The 15,840-nt window shown below is 44.1% G+C and overlaps 1 protein-coding gene across 1 annotated transcript; it reads left to right on the forward strand.

Moving 5' to 3' along the window:
- The first annotated feature begins 869 nt into the window (after positions 1 to 869).
- On the forward strand, positions 870 to 1,944 carry LOC123398453 (dehydration-responsive element-binding protein 1H-like). Its single transcript, XM_045092923.1, has one exon. The coding sequence runs from the start codon at positions 957 to 959 to the stop codon at positions 1,668 to 1,670; it is 714 nt and encodes a 237-aa protein (XP_044948858.1). The 5' UTR covers positions 870 to 956; the 3' UTR covers positions 1,671 to 1,944.
- The last annotated feature ends 13,896 nt before the right edge of the window (positions 1,945 to 15,840 follow it).

Consider the following 15,840-nt stretch of genomic DNA (forward strand, 5'->3'; position numbering starts at 1 on the left):
TTATTATTTTTCCACTGGGTTTAAAGAAGATTTAGCAACATATCTGCATAATTCTCATATTTTTCCCACACGGTTTTTAGAGGAGACTTCAAGATTATTCAAAGAATTTATCAAGATTATGAATATATCCAAGAAGACGCGTTGTACAAGGGGGAGTGTTAAAAATAGAATAGTTGCTTATTAATTAAGCTAATTAGGATTAAATTAATTGTTAGATAAGTTACTTGGTTCTCAAGTAACCATGTAATTCCTTGACTCTCAAGGCAACTATGTAATTCCTTGACTGTCAAGTAACTATGTGTTTACTTGGCTGCCAAGCAACATGTTTACTTCCGTTTGAATATAAATACCCTACTTCTATCATCAATAAAGACTAATGGATCATCTTTCATTCATCTCTCTTTCTTCTTCTTTTTTACATTTAACATGCATAACGCGGGGTAAAACTGTGCCACGAGTCCAAGGCTGGTCCATGCTTGTGGCCCCAATTATCAGTTGCCAGCAAGACCTTTTTAATGGTGCAAATCCATGACGCGTCACTTGTCCCCTGCCGCTTGCCCACGACGCGTACAGAACGAGCCTCAACAAAAAAGATGTCTTCTTCGTTTTGACGCTGCTATTCCCTGACGCGTCACTTGCCCCAAGCCGCTTCCCCACACCGCGTAAATGGCACACTCCCCAAGACACTCAATCGCTGGAGAACAAGATATACTAACGCGGGAGGAAAATGCGTCACTTGTCCCAGCCTGCTATATGCCATCATTTCAACGCTGCAAATTCCTGACGCGTCTTCTCTCGCTGCCGCTAGTCTGGAACGCGTCAGGCAGAACTATAAAAGACACTCAATCTAACAAACACTCCCCAGCTCAATCTCAGCCTGCTCTCACACTCCCAGACCTCGGTCCACCGTACGTAAGCTGGAGCCAGCACCGACCACCTACAATAGCAATATTGACATGGCCGGCTCCGATCAGCAGCGGTGCTCCCCTTCCTCGCCGTCGTTGTCCTCTCATCTGAAGCGCCCCGCCGGGCGCACCAAGTTCAAGGAGACGCGTCACCCGGTGTACCGCGGCGTGCGGCGCCGCGGCAGCGCCGGCCGGTGGGTGTGCGAGGTGCGCGTCCCCGGCAAGCGAGGCGAGCGGCTCTGGCTCGGGACGCACCTTACCGCCGAGGCGGCCGCGCGTGCGCACGACGCCGCCATGCTCTGCCTGCTCGACCGCCGCGCCCCGTGTCTCAACTTTGCCGACTCCGTCTGGCTCCTCGCCGTGCCGTCCGCGCTCTCCGATCTCGCTGATGTCCGGCGCGCGGCTCTCAGCGCCGTCGCGGATTTCCAGCGCCGGGAGGCCGCAAGCGGCGCCGCCACGAGGGCCCAGGCGGCGGCCGCCCTCATTGACGAGGGAACCTGTAGCCAATCCGCGCAGTCGTCCATGGAAAATACCGGCTCGTCGTCGACGTCGTCATCCCTACCTTCAGCCGACGGAATGCTTGAGGTGCCGACCACACTGGGCAGCAACATGTTCGAGCTGGACATGTCCGGGGAAATGGACCTGGACACATACTATGCGTACTTCGCGGAGGGGCTTCTCCTGGAGCCGCCGCAACCGCCGGCCGCCGGCGCGTGCTGGGATACCGATGGCGGTGGAGCAGACGCCGCGCTCTGGAGCTACTAAAATACTCCGGCCAGCTGCTTTGACTCTATGCATGGAACAAACCGAAGCTGTTCCCTTCCAGCATGATAAAATTGTGGAACTAAAATCCATCAAATACTGCGACACAGCTGCAAATGCAAACAAACGAAGTTCTAACCTAGGCACAGGAGCAAGAAAATGACACATGAAATGACATGACTGCTCGAAGAATAATAATAGTCCACAGAAGATCCTAGACTGGTGGCAAATGACTGCCAAAAAAGGTACACTATCACATGATGTGTCATGACTATAACTGGTAGTCAGACTAGAAAAATCAACGGCTTGTTAATCAGACAGATGTGGTCAGGGCGCCCATTCGGAAGATGTGGCCTAGGCACCACCCAGGTCAGCTGGTTAAAGCAGCTGGATCCCATTTTTCCGGTCGTCATGGCCACGCGATTTGAGCTGACGCGGCGCTGCTGCCCGGGCCAGCTCCGCCCTCCTTCCCGAATTGCGTGGCCAACATGCAAGATGCATATAGTTGACGTGTCACGTACCTTTTTCCTCTTGCAGCAGATATTTTTAGATCTAGTGTGACTGTGGAAGTGACTAGTGTGCTGTAATAATTGTGCACAACTCGCAATTATTGTGTATATAGTGCAAGGCTTTGTTTTGCCTCTCCACGTAAGGCTTTTGTGGAGACATGGTTGTAATGGGTTGTATAGTGTTCCTCATTACGAACACATATTCATGGGTTTCTTGATGCCTTTGTGAAGACTGTGGCAGGCACCAACATGGTCCGTAGAGACAGAGCTATGACCAAGTCTGCGTGCCTGTGTGGTCCGAAAGTTGATGGCAGTTTTTTTAAGTACTCCCACGGGTTTAGCTTATAAAAATGTCATAGATTGTGGGACGGAGTGAATACTGAGTTTATAATGGTCTACTTAAGAATTCATAGTTTTTTATCCCCTCATCCTATCATGTTTTGTTACATGGCTAGCTCCATCAATGATGGGCGCGTCTTTTTCTTCTTCTTGTTTTCGTTGCCCCACTGGTTTCAGTTTAAGATGAAAATGAGCCGACCTGGACCTGGCCTTGGACCTAGTCTTGTGGCCCAAGGTCAATATGTGAGGCCATGGATCAGCCCATTTTATCAGAAATTCATGACCCCATTGGTCCGTTGGGTATACGAGGCTGATCCAAAATTGAATGAATTCAAAATTGTTGTATTGAAAAATTACATATGATACACCACCAAACAACAAGAAAGGAGTAGCCTTTATCAGCACCAAAAAAATTCCACGTTTACAGTTTATAAGATTGACAAAAACTCCTATACATATACACATCAAAACTACTGCAGAGCCAACACTAAAATAATTATAGAATCACACTGAAGGTATAGGAGTCTCACATGTACGTACTGAAGCTTCAGAATCATTATATGCACTGAAACTCCAACTAGATCTAAACTGAATTTGTAATAGTTTATAGAATCTACTATACTGAAACTCCTACCATAGAACGTACATATACGCACTGTCCAAGAACCAAAATAGGACGATACAATCGGATGTGTGCTTGGCTTGCAATTGTGCTGGGAAATGGGAATGGGAGGAAGCTGGCAAGAGTGAGCACAATCCGGAAACCGGGAAGACTCGCGTATGGTGAACTAGCCAAGTTGGAGAAGAAGAGGACGGCTACCGGGATGGCCAGCTCGATGGCGTCCAAGGCTTCCGAACGGAGAGATCGACGGCGACCAGGACCGCCGGACTGTGAGCTCGACGCCGACCAAAACGATGAACAGGAGGCGCACCAGGAGGAACATCGATGACGACAGAGATGCTCGGGGCGGCCAGCAGCAACTAGGCATAGCGATTTGATTGGGTTGACCAATCTGATCCATCGGGTCTCATAGGGACGGCTCCATTGACCCGTAAATAATTTAAGGCTGACCCACTTGACCCATTGGCCTCGATTATTTGGGTCGTGTCAGTGACCAAGCGGGTTGATCCGGCCCATTCCCATCTTGAGTTCCAGTTTAACCATGCTCAGACCTTGTTTTGGGCAAAGTTGTGGTATAAGGACATCTTCAACACTGACCCATAAATTTGCGCTGGTATCTGTTCATGGACAAGGCACTACAAGGAATATGCTAGTACACGACGCTATTTTTTCGTCGCTACGTCGTCACGGTTTTTCATTTACGACGATCGCACGACGAAAAACCAAGCGTCGAAAACGGAGCGTCAGAAATGAACAGCCACGACGTTTTGATCAAAATCGTCGTAACTTTACGACGATTCCTGGATTGTCGTAACCTTTACGACGATCCTAAATCATCGCTGACAATCAAATCCAGTCCTACGTGGCAGTCCTACGTGGCAACATTACGACGAAATCAAAACATCATGGTTGAAATCAGCCCAACCCATTTCAATTGATCACATGGGCTGATTTTATTTTTTTGGGCTTTTTCTTATTGGGCTTCTTTTTGGGCCTTGGCCTATTTACAGCCACTTCTAGTATTTTTTTCGAATTTTGGTTTATGGGCTTTCACTTTCTATTGATTTTATTTTTTGTCCATTTTATATTTGTACTGGTCCCATATGTCATGTTGATCTCAAAATTAGCCCCACACATTAGAAATTTCAAATTTTTTCAAATAAATATCATAACTTGGTCTCCTTGTTAAGTTGCCATTTCATAGGTATTCAAATCACATTCACAATCAATATTTCAAAGGGAGCAAATGAAATTCGTCCAAACCAACATTAGATTTGTCTATTACAATCTTTACACTACACCACAACCCACATATGCCTACTACACCACAACCCACATATGCCTACTACTGCCTTCTATTACAATACATATGCTACTCTTTGTTGATACGCTTCATATCTTCACACTTGGCTTTGTACTTCACCTGTACAAAATATAAGAATAAGATGTGAACTAACACTGCAGGTATTTAAATAACAGATTTTTTTTTAAAGTATGAACTAACACTGCAGGTATTTAAATAACATAATTTACAAAGATCTTCATTGTTATAGAGACCATCTGCTGCTGCTGCCGCGAGAGGAAACGAAAAGCTAAGTGAGAACCAACACTGAACCAACCGTGAGAGGAAGCATTTTACAGTAATTTATTCGACTAATTAACAAGAGATGGCTAATAATCAGCAGGTTTAACATTACTGAATAGCTTGCATTGCTATACTAACAGCTAACAACAATTCTAGTGAAAACTCAACTTGGAACATCTGGCAATCCAAAGGTCAGCACCCAGCAATGGCAAACAGAGCACAAAGGTCTAAAACTGTATCCCCTAAAACAAATCTGGAACTCAGTAGTGCTAATAATCATTTGCTAGCAGGATATCAAAAAATGCATAATAATTTAGGATGCTAAGCCAATTGAAGAGACAAAAAAGAAAGTATTTCAGAGTAACATATCACCCTCCTACTTGCAAAATAGTTAATTAGTGAGATATGGGGTCTATGAACTTGCAAAGCTGCAATAGTCAGACATTATCAAACTATGATTAGCCTGGTCATACTGACCAAAAAATAAATCAAGCATTTATAGTAATTTATTCCACTAATATCCCTCCCTCAAATGGTTAATTGATCAAAGAAGTTGTGCGTATGATGAGAGCGAATTTTATTATGGTTTTTTTGTTAACACAATATACATATGTAAGCGCTCATATCTTGAGTTTGTTGCGTGGCAGGCAAGTTGAACACTCGATACTGGGATAGATCACTGTAATAGAAAAGCAGCAGCTAATCAAGGCTTGGATTCGCAATTCCTTCAGATTATGTATGTATGCAGTGTTCTGTTTTCAGAATTTCATCAGAGGGGCAGGCAGACATTTTGGGTCCTTTTTGTGACATGATCAAACTGTAGACCTAAAGAAAGGAGTAAAGGATTTCTTAGTTGCAATGCATGAATGATGGGTTTAACACCTCAAAAAACTATTACTACTATCCTGACAAAAGAGTGTAACAAAAAACTATCAGCTTACCTACTCACCGGTGTGACAAAGTCCTGCACCGAGTTGTACAAGCACAGCGCGCACTCCGCCGCCGTGATGTTCCACGGGGGGCACTGGGCAACCGCACGCACTGTATTGTCCGCCTGCAGGGCGGCGCTCGCCGCCGCCAGCATGCGCGTCGTGCCGTTCGCCTGGAGGGTGGCGTTCGCCGCGGCGAGGGGCACCAGGGACCGCGCCACGCCGGCCAGCGTCTCCATGTCGTAGAACCTGGGGTAAACGTAAATCTAAAGGTATAGCTCCCAAAATAGATGTTCTAGTCACTCCTTTGATGGAGAAATTAAGAGCTCCCAAAAAAACAAAAGACGGAGAGACAAATAAAAAAAATTACACAACAATGCTACTGTATCCATACAGAAACCTTCCTATGGCTATGCTGATCTAAAATCGATATAAGTCGCATAGACCATACTCCACTTAACCGAAGCATACACCTACATAGACCATAGTCCATACCCCGGGCACTACGGCCTTAGTAGCAGTCATGTAACTGAATTAGAAACACATTATATCTAATACTGCTATAAGACCTGGCACAAACTTGCACCCTCATGAACTAATACCGACCTCTCTACGCACCCATAGAACTAGAAGCAAACATTTATGCTAGCAGACCATGTATAAGATAATAAACAGAGAAGAAACACACAAGGGTGGACAAACATATATGCTAGCAGACCATTAATCCATTAATTCACAGATCAATTCAAAGATACCAACTATTTTCCATAGCAACTAGACATCGACTAATCAGAACACATAATAATATGCACCATATTTTACAAGGAGTCCTCTTCCTTTGTGTCATTGACTCCTGTTTTGTGCGGTCTAAGGACACCGTGTCCTAGCTACTCAACGTTCAGAACTATACAATGCCCTGCAGTTTTCTTCCATCATATTTAGCTCTACCAATTAGAGAAAATCTTTTTAAATACTTTAAGGATCCTACTCAAAAGCCAAAAGAGTGTGCACACCACTGAGTTCATTAATTACTGGACTCTTACTAGTTTGCAATGTTGGATCAAAATTAAGAAATGAGTGTCCATAAATTGAGCTCCGTTGTTCCAGGCTGACTGACACCTAATAGCGGGCAAAATTTTCTCTAGGAACTGACATCACCCGATGGACATAAGAAAAATCATCAATTCAAACAGTACCACACTAAAAACCACAGAATCTGGACCAAATCGAGGTAACCGACTGATCCAGGACTTGGAACATAGAACGAGCCGGATGATCTTGGTGATGACGCGGTAGGAGATGTAAGACTGGACGCTGGTGCCCATCTTGACGGGATCCGTGACGCAGATCGACAGAAACGGCGCCCTGGCCACCGCCCCGGGCGACCGCGGGCTCTGCGACAGGCTCCTCTCCTGCGAGAGAGCGCATGGATAGATGGATAGGTTCAGTACCAAAAAAAATACCGCGGAACACTAAAAGCTCCCAGGCTCAATCAAAAGAACTTGGTCAACAGCCCCAGCTCATTCCTTCCAGTAAAGTTTCTGTGAAGACAATTTAACTGATTTTTCAACACATATCCAGATGAATTTTATACAACATGGCCATTTTAACACTAGGAGTATTTAAAAATGAGCAACTGGTGCATCTGCAGTCAAGTTTCTTTAGTCTAGTGAAAAAATAAGGTGGTGCAGGAGAATTTGTCAACACAATTTCTTCAGTCTAGTCACACTGTACCCTTTTAAATTACATCATAAAAGTTCTACTGGCTACCAAACACTACCAGAATCAATCTCAATATATTAACACTGGTATATGGTAGGAGTAGTACTAGTAGCGCTAACAAAGAACCAAAGGAACGTGTAATCGATCAATCGATAGTAGTAGTAGTATGTGCAATACAGCTACGAATCCAACTAGCAGCAGTAGATGCGAAAATCTCTAGCAAGATCTACATACATAGTAATGGTGGTCAATCCAATCGAATCCAAGCAAGAGGAGAGGAGAAAAGAGACCAGACCGGATCGGATCCCCAAACGAGCACCAAGGAATCGAATCCATGGCGGAATCAGAACCAGACCTTGCACGAGGTAGAAGACGCACACCTGCAGGAAGGGTCAAAATCAGCGGCCGTGAGTGCCTCAGGGATTCCAGGGATCGGAGGGGATCTCGGGTTGAAGGGGGGAAAGGGAGGAGAAGGAGCGCTTACGGCATTGCGGAGCTCGGGTCCGAGCGCCAAGCTGCAGGAGACCCGCTGGAGCATCTCGTAGGCGAAGGCGCAGTGCATCTCAGGCGGGATCTCCTCCGACCGCGACAGCAACCCCATCGCCGCTCGGACCGAAAATCCAAAAATCACAAACCAAATCCCCCACCCCTCCCCTCCCCCTCCTCCACTCGGCGTGCCCCTGAGCCGTGCATGAGCGCCATGAGCTCGTCGGTGTCGAGGCTGGCCCGCACCGCCTCCGAGATGCCACCGGCGCCGTAGCCGGAGGCGGCGCGAGGCCACGGCGCCCGCTGACGGGGACGCTGCCTCTGGTGGCCGGCGAGTCGTCACCCCTGAACCCCATGAGGGAGCACCCCTCGTCGTCCTCGCGGCACCACCAGAAGCGCGCCCACCCGGCGAGCAGGGACAGCGCCAGGAGCAGCAGGACCAGGGAGGCGGAGCGGAGCCGCGTGGCGGCGACTAGCGATGGCCCCGACGACCTCTCATGCATGAGCGGGGCGAGAGAGATCGGGATTGGGAGGCGGGTGGGTGGGGACGGAGAGAGCACGGTGAGGCGGCCGCATCGGCGAGCGCGGGCGGCTTGGAGAGGCTCCGGAACTGGGAGGAGGAGGAGAGGAGAACGTGCGGCGGTGCCGGATCTGGGAGGAAGGTGCGATGGGGGGTGTGAGCTAGGGTTTGGGCTCTGGGTGGGTTTTTTTTTCTGTAGATGGATGGATGGATGGATGTGGGTTGGAGATATGGATGGATGGATGGATGGACGCCATGTCATCGATCTGTGGAAAGATTTCTCATTGGTTCAAAAAAGGGAATTTGAGGATTTGCCACATGTTTGTTTGCACTTTGAGGACTTGCCTTCGTTTTCCTTGTCATTGATTATTCGCGATATCTTTTTCAGTTTGGTGATGATTTGCCCCCGGAGGTAGGGACCCACTGGAATATGTCTAAAAAGCTCGTCATGGTACCCAAGGTCATCCTCGTCTCTTCCAAAAGAGAAGCAGGCGGATGCGTCTCCGCGTGCTCGCTCGTTGTCGTTTAGACAAGTCAAGATGTGAGGACGAGAGCGGAGGCAGGGGATATAGCCGATCCTAACAGGTTGTTGCGGGGGAGGAGGCGGCCTCGGAGCAACGCGGCGAGCAGCGAGAGTGAGGTCATGCAGCCCATGCACGTGTCACAGTTGACGCCCAGCCAAGAGCAGGGGTGATCGTCATCGTCTATCCACTTGGCAAGGCGGTCCAGCGGGTCGGCGACGCGAAGTCCACCAGGCACCAACCTGACTACGTGAGCACGCCGTCGGTTGACGACGACGGATGCTTGCGCCTGGCACATGAATCAACCACGGTGGCTTACCTATTTTGGCCGTCGACCTCGGCCTTCTTGGTCTGGAGCGGAGTGGTCAGCACAACAAGGCGGGTTCACGAGCCACAACAACGAGAGACACTGCTGCGAGCCATGACGAGCAGCCGGGATACGAACGAACAGAGAAACGGGAACGGTCAAACATGAAGCTAGCTAATTTGTGCTCGGGCAGTTTGGTCACTGATTTTGTGTTATATTTCCATGTCGTCCATAAGGGGCAAATCATTAAGACTCTCAGAAAGGTGTGGCTAATTATTAGTAACAAGAAAAACAGGGGTAAATCCTCAAAGTGTAAACAAACTTGTGGCAAATCTTCAAATTTCCCTTCAAAAAATCAATGATTTAAAATAATTTCAAGTACTAAAAATAGAGGAATTTTATGAAGCATCTATCAAAAACATTTTGCAAAAGTGCACCATACAAATTTTGCAAAAGTTTCTACTTAATCAGAGAAACATCAAAATATTTTCAAGATTCAACCACTAGGTAGGAACGGTCATACCCGCTGTTTTGACCGCATTTTGAAATGGCCATGAAAAATTCAAAAAAAATCAAAAAAATGGAAAACCTTTTCATTGTGTCATTATATGTGACAGAGTTGCCAGGAAAAATAATAAACTTGTAATACGACAATTATTTTAAAAAAGTGTTCTTAAAAATGAGCTATCATGTGTGAAGATCCATGGCTTTCAAGCCAAATTATCAATCTTATGGCCACATTACATAGTTTGTTGAAATGATATAATATTATGCACAAGGATGCATATTGAAATGCAAACAATATTGATTAAGGAAGTTTTCATTTTCCTGGTATGTAAAAATCATTTTCCATTTTTCAAGTGTCCAAAATGAACTTTTTTGTGAAGGACCTACCATATATTTGTTTCAAAATTGGACCAAATCAATTTTCTAAAATACTAGGCCATATTTAATGTATAATTGACAAAATGGTTGGGTGTTAAAGGCTTTTATCGATCTCTCCTAAAAAAGACAAATTTTCGTTGAATCAGCTGAAAGCGGGTCAAATTTAAACTGCATCTACATTATAGTTTGCTCTATATTTTTGCTAAAAACAATTTATAGGTACACAAGTATCTATTTAATCATAGAAACATCAAAACATTTCCAAGATTCAACCACTAGGTATGAACGGTCATACCCGCTATTTTGACCGCGTTTTGAAATGGCCATGGAAAATTCAAAACAAATTCAAAAAATAGAAAACCATTGCATTGTGTCATTATATGTGACAAAGTTACCAGGAAAAATAATAAACTTGTAATACGACAATTATTTTAAACAAGTGTTCTTAGAACTGAGCTATCATGTGTGAAGATTCTTGACTTTCAAGCCAAATGATCAATCTTATAGCCACATTCATGACATAGTTTGTTGAAATGATATAATATTATGCACAAGGGTGCATATAGGAATGGCAAACAATGTTTATTAAGGAAGTTTTCATTTTCCTTGTATGAAAAATTCATTTTCCATTTTTCAAGTGATCAAAATGAGTTGTTTTGTGAAGGACCTACCATATATTTGTTTTAAAATTGGACCAAATCATTTTTATAAAATACTAGTCCATATTTAATGTACAATTGACAAAATGGTTGGGTGTTAAAAGATTTTATCCACCTCTCTGAAAAAGACAAATTTATGTCGATTCAGGTGGAAGCGGGTCAAATTTGAACTGCAGCTGAATTATAGTTTGCTCTTTATTTTTCCCAAAAATCATTTGTAGGTATATAAGTATCTATTTAATCAGAAATACATGGTGTGGTGCCTTGACGTCGAGGTTTGCATGGTGGTCGAGGGCCCCAACTCCAGAGTGCGTGAACTTGCATGCCAGTCGCATGGTCACCGCCTAACCGTTGCATTGCCACGCGTTCTAGGTGGAATAGTCATGTCTGGTGGGTTGGACAATCCCTCGATAGGTGTCAGCAAGAATAATACAATAGAATAATCTCATGAGGACACTGAACTAAGCACAAACATGAATTAGCAGCCAAGTGTTTGATTAGCGGTGCGGGTAATTCACATAGACAATGGACCTAAATTTTGGCTGAGGATGATCATCTACTAAGGAGACTCTCTTGGCAAATTTTTATCTCAAATGGATGAATCTAGGTGGCACTTGCTTTGCAAAGTAACACATTGTGCAGAAATATGGATGTTGAAGCTAGGATCAAATGAATGAATGGATTGAGCTGAAATTTGGTGTATGATATTAATTTGGGCATACCATTTGGACATGTCAAAGTGACACTTCCTTCACAATGTGCCAATCTGAACAGAAAATGGTAATTAAAACTGGGCTCACATAGATGATTGGATTGAGCTTAAATTTGGAGGAGGATGATAATTTCGGCACATTAAGGTACTGGAAAAAGTTCATAAAATTGGGATAAACAAAAATTGTACTTCCTTCACAATGCTCTCTACTGAACAAAATATTGGGAAAAATATTGAGAGAAACTGGCTGAACTAAATGAGCTAAAATTTGGTGCAGTGAGGTTATATGGTCAGGATCATCCCGTGGTAAATTTTTCATCAACTATAAAGCAATATAAAACATAGTTGCTTCACAAAATGAAAATATTACCAAAAACAAAGATTGGATGATGAGCTCACATGAATTGTTAGATGTGGCTAAAATTTTATGGAGAGCTCCGTTTTGGGCACATAGATGATGTGGAAAAAATTCAACTCATCAGGATATTCCTATCTAGTACTTCCTTCACAAAGCTGTTAGCTGAACACAAACTTTGGAAATTTGCTGAGAAAGATTTACTAGGCAAATCGTTATGAAAGTTTTCATGAGGCAATTATTTGGATAGGAAAGAGTGCCCAAACAATATGAGGGTAATCAAAGAAATAGAAATAGCACTTCCTTCATGAAGTGCTATTCTGAACAGAATAGGAAAATGAATATTTTTGAATTATTTTTGAACTATGGAAGGGAGGGTTTTCACATATTTGAGAAATATATAGTCCAAAGTATTTATGATAATTTTTTGAGAATTTTCGGAATTATAGAATAGTAGGTTGCTTCACAAACTAGGATCAGGTGGGATAGAATGGACCCACGAGTGCCATGTCAACATAGTTAGAACATGTTACGGCATTTTTACAATTGTCGTAAAAGTTATGACGATCTCATCTTATGCGGTTACGACGTTTTGACTCACATCGTCGTAATTTATATGTAGATTTGATCCCCTCAAACGGTTTACGACGATCTCGGATGAAATCGTCATAGATTTATGACGAATTCATCAACGACATTTTAAAAACATCACATATGAGCATATTTCTTGTAGTGAGGAAAGCATTTCACGGACATGGATGCGGAAGTCAGCCATCCAATGTTGTTCGCATATATTTCAACCACTGTTTCAACTGACGGGACGAAATTCGTGCAAACACGAAGAATTTCATCAAAGTTCAATTAGAAAATAGTACAAACCATCTATACATAGTATGCAAATAAATCTAGTGCAACACTAGTTCAAATCCAATGAGATTAATTGTATGTTCAACACGTTTTTCATGAACGGATTCCGTCGTCCCATATATATGCCCCTTCAGCTTCATCCGACAATGCATGTGCATAAATGGCCATTCCTCTATCTTGTGGTACATCACGGCAGCATGTGCGGTCTACACAATATCAATAGCAACATTGAATGAATGAACGAATCAATCAAGATGTTGAGCAAGAAGAAGTAAAACTTACGATCTCCTATGTCGCATGCAATCGCCACCCTGCCTCCAACATGTCATTTGCGCCACAAAACATGGTGACGAAGGTGTGGACGGCGTACCATTGATATGTAACAACCTCACATCGCGATCATGGATGATGTGCGTGTCGTAGGATGCAATGTGCATTCGTGCATGAAGCGATTCATGCACTTGCTACCAGAAGGTCCTCCCTCCATCATACCTACGGAATCCACGAATACGCCCAACAAAGCATCGCACAACAACTCATCCTCCATGTTCGAGCAGCCGTCATCCTTCTTACTCTAAAAAACGACATGGTGTTCGAAAATAAGCTCAATGGCATTTGACCGAACAACTACCCGGCGTGGTGTTTGCCATGGACGACGTCGACAAGGGGTGGAGTGTTGTGGTATCGATAAGTGACGTCTAGAGGGGTCAATTGACACTAAAGAAGATATATGAGCAGTTTTTAGTTTGCTTATGTTTTAGGCAAATTTTGTCACAACTGAAGTTGCTTCCAATGATTCCTACACATGCATGTTTCGAGATTGAGCAGAAGAAAGTGAAACTCATCCAAGTGCAAGAAGCTAAAGGATGGTAGAGATAGGAAGATCAAACACTATGAAGACACGGGGATTTTTCGCGTGGTTATGATAGGTGGTGCTATCGTACATCCACGTTGATGGAGAATTCAACCAACAAAGGGTAACGGTTGTGCGAGTCCATGGAGGGCTTCACCCACGAAGGGTCCATGAAGAAGCAACCTTGCCCATTCCACCATGGCTTATGTCCACGAAGGACTAGCCCCATTCGGGGTAGTTCTTCATGAAGTAAGCGATCTCCTTGTCCTTACAAACTTCTTAGTTCAACTCCGCATGATTTGGAGGCTCCCAAGCAACACCTGACCAATCTAGAAGACACCACTCTCCAAAAGGGTAGAGATTGTGTATAGATGATCAACTCCTTGCTCTCGTGCTTCAAAAGATAGTCTCCTCAACACGCAATCACTCTCTCACAGAAATTGGCTGGGTAGAAGAGGATGATTGGGTGTAAAGAAACTTGGAGAGGCTAGGAAACAAGGTTCTATTGGTTGGAGTGGAATCCCTTCATTTGAACACATGACTAGGTGGTTCTCTCTCAGTAAATGAATGGTGGAAGTGTTGGTTCATTTGGAGTGCTCTCTCTACGAGTGAGAGGGTGGTGGAGGCTATATATAGCCTCCAACAAAAATCCAACCGTTACAACACTATTGCCCAACTCGGTGACACCAAAGAGAAAACTCAGTGCTACCAACAAGTGCAAAAAGTCTTAACTTTCGAATTTTCGGTGAGACCGAAGAGAACTTCTTGGTGAGACCGATTCGGCTTAAACTCGGCAGTTCCATCACTTCGGTGGCTTTGAAAATTCAATTTCAGAACTTCTAAAACTGAAAATCTCGACCACAGAAACTTTGTCACTCCTTTTCGGTTCCACCAAATGTAGTGTGAGTTGCACCAAGAAATTACAGTTTGGCTTAGGGTTCTGTGTGGCTACTTGATGGTGCTGATTTTGCTAGTTTAGGGTTTTGGACAGAATTCTTTGGGAGGAAATTTTTGAGGCTTTTGGTGGCATATCTCTAAGCACTTGAGCAACCATATCATTATCACTACTTCATCCCCTCTTAATAGTAGCCTTCCTATGGACTTAATGTGATCTAATCACTTAAAGTAAAATATAGAGTCTTGAAGCTTTTGCTAATATGATTCCTTTGTATCCAAGGGGTTCCTCATCATATCTCCTAGCCAATCCAAGCATTGAACTTTTCCCGAAATATACTTGATAAAACTATTAGTCCAAGATAAATGTATATTGTCATTAATCATCAAAACCACAAAGGGAGCATTTGTGCTTTCAATCTCCCCCTTTTTGGTAATTTATGACAACATACAATCATAGCTTCAATTTGAAATATGCATCATAATATATGATAATCTTGAGAGACATATGACTAGAGCAAGACCCCATATATGTGTGTAATTCTTCATAGAATAGTTGCTTTGGGAATGCATGAGCACAAATAGAGAGAAAACATGACAAGTCACATGTGTCTTGGCTATATGCATCAATTAAGGACACCTGCTGATCGGAACAGATCATGTGGATATGCTCCGTACATTCAGATGCTCATCAATGCCAAGATTGGGAAGCATGCATATTTACTTGATCGTCAACGCCTGCCACTTCAGCCTGAATTTGAAGACAATGAAGTTGCGATGGACCCCAGCCATCCGAGTTTAGCTTTAGCTCATGCACAGGCAGAGGCAGCAGCAGAGGGAGAGACAGCGAGAGCAGCTCCACCACCACAGTTTAGAACCAGAGAGGATCATATGTCCTTTCTTGTCAGTACTATCCAAGGGATGGATAATAATATCTTTGAAATCTTGCTGAACCAGAAGATCCTTGAGAGGATCGTGGAGACTAAATTCCATGACCTGGATATCAAAGTGACAGAGTTGGCTACCACTGTTGAGCAGCTAAAGCATGAAGTTGATGCAGTGCACACACCTCGCTCCAGAAGTGATCATGATGATTTGTCTCTTGCTACAACTACTCAGTTCAGGACTCAGACTAGGTGTGTAGCCATGCCAGTTCCGGAAGCTAGACCATCTTCATCAGCCCAAGCATCAGCACTTTCAGCTCCTTCAGCTCCAGCAGCTCCTGCACCTCCAGTGTCAACACCTCCACCTCAAAGGATATCCGTTGAAGCCTTCGTCGACGTTCTCCTATCACCTCCATCAAATACTATCGGAGGAGATCGAGCCCAGAGCGACGATGAGTTCTAGACCTTTGAACTTTTTGGTAACTTGTTGCCAAAGGGGAAGAAGTGTATAGATCATTAGGGCT

Source organism: Hordeum vulgare, chromosome 5H (assembly GCF_904849725.1).
Source record: "Hordeum vulgare subsp. vulgare chromosome 5H, MorexV3_pseudomolecules_assembly, whole genome shotgun sequence".
Lineage (NCBI taxonomy): Eukaryota > Viridiplantae > Streptophyta > Magnoliopsida > Poales > Poaceae > Hordeum > Hordeum vulgare.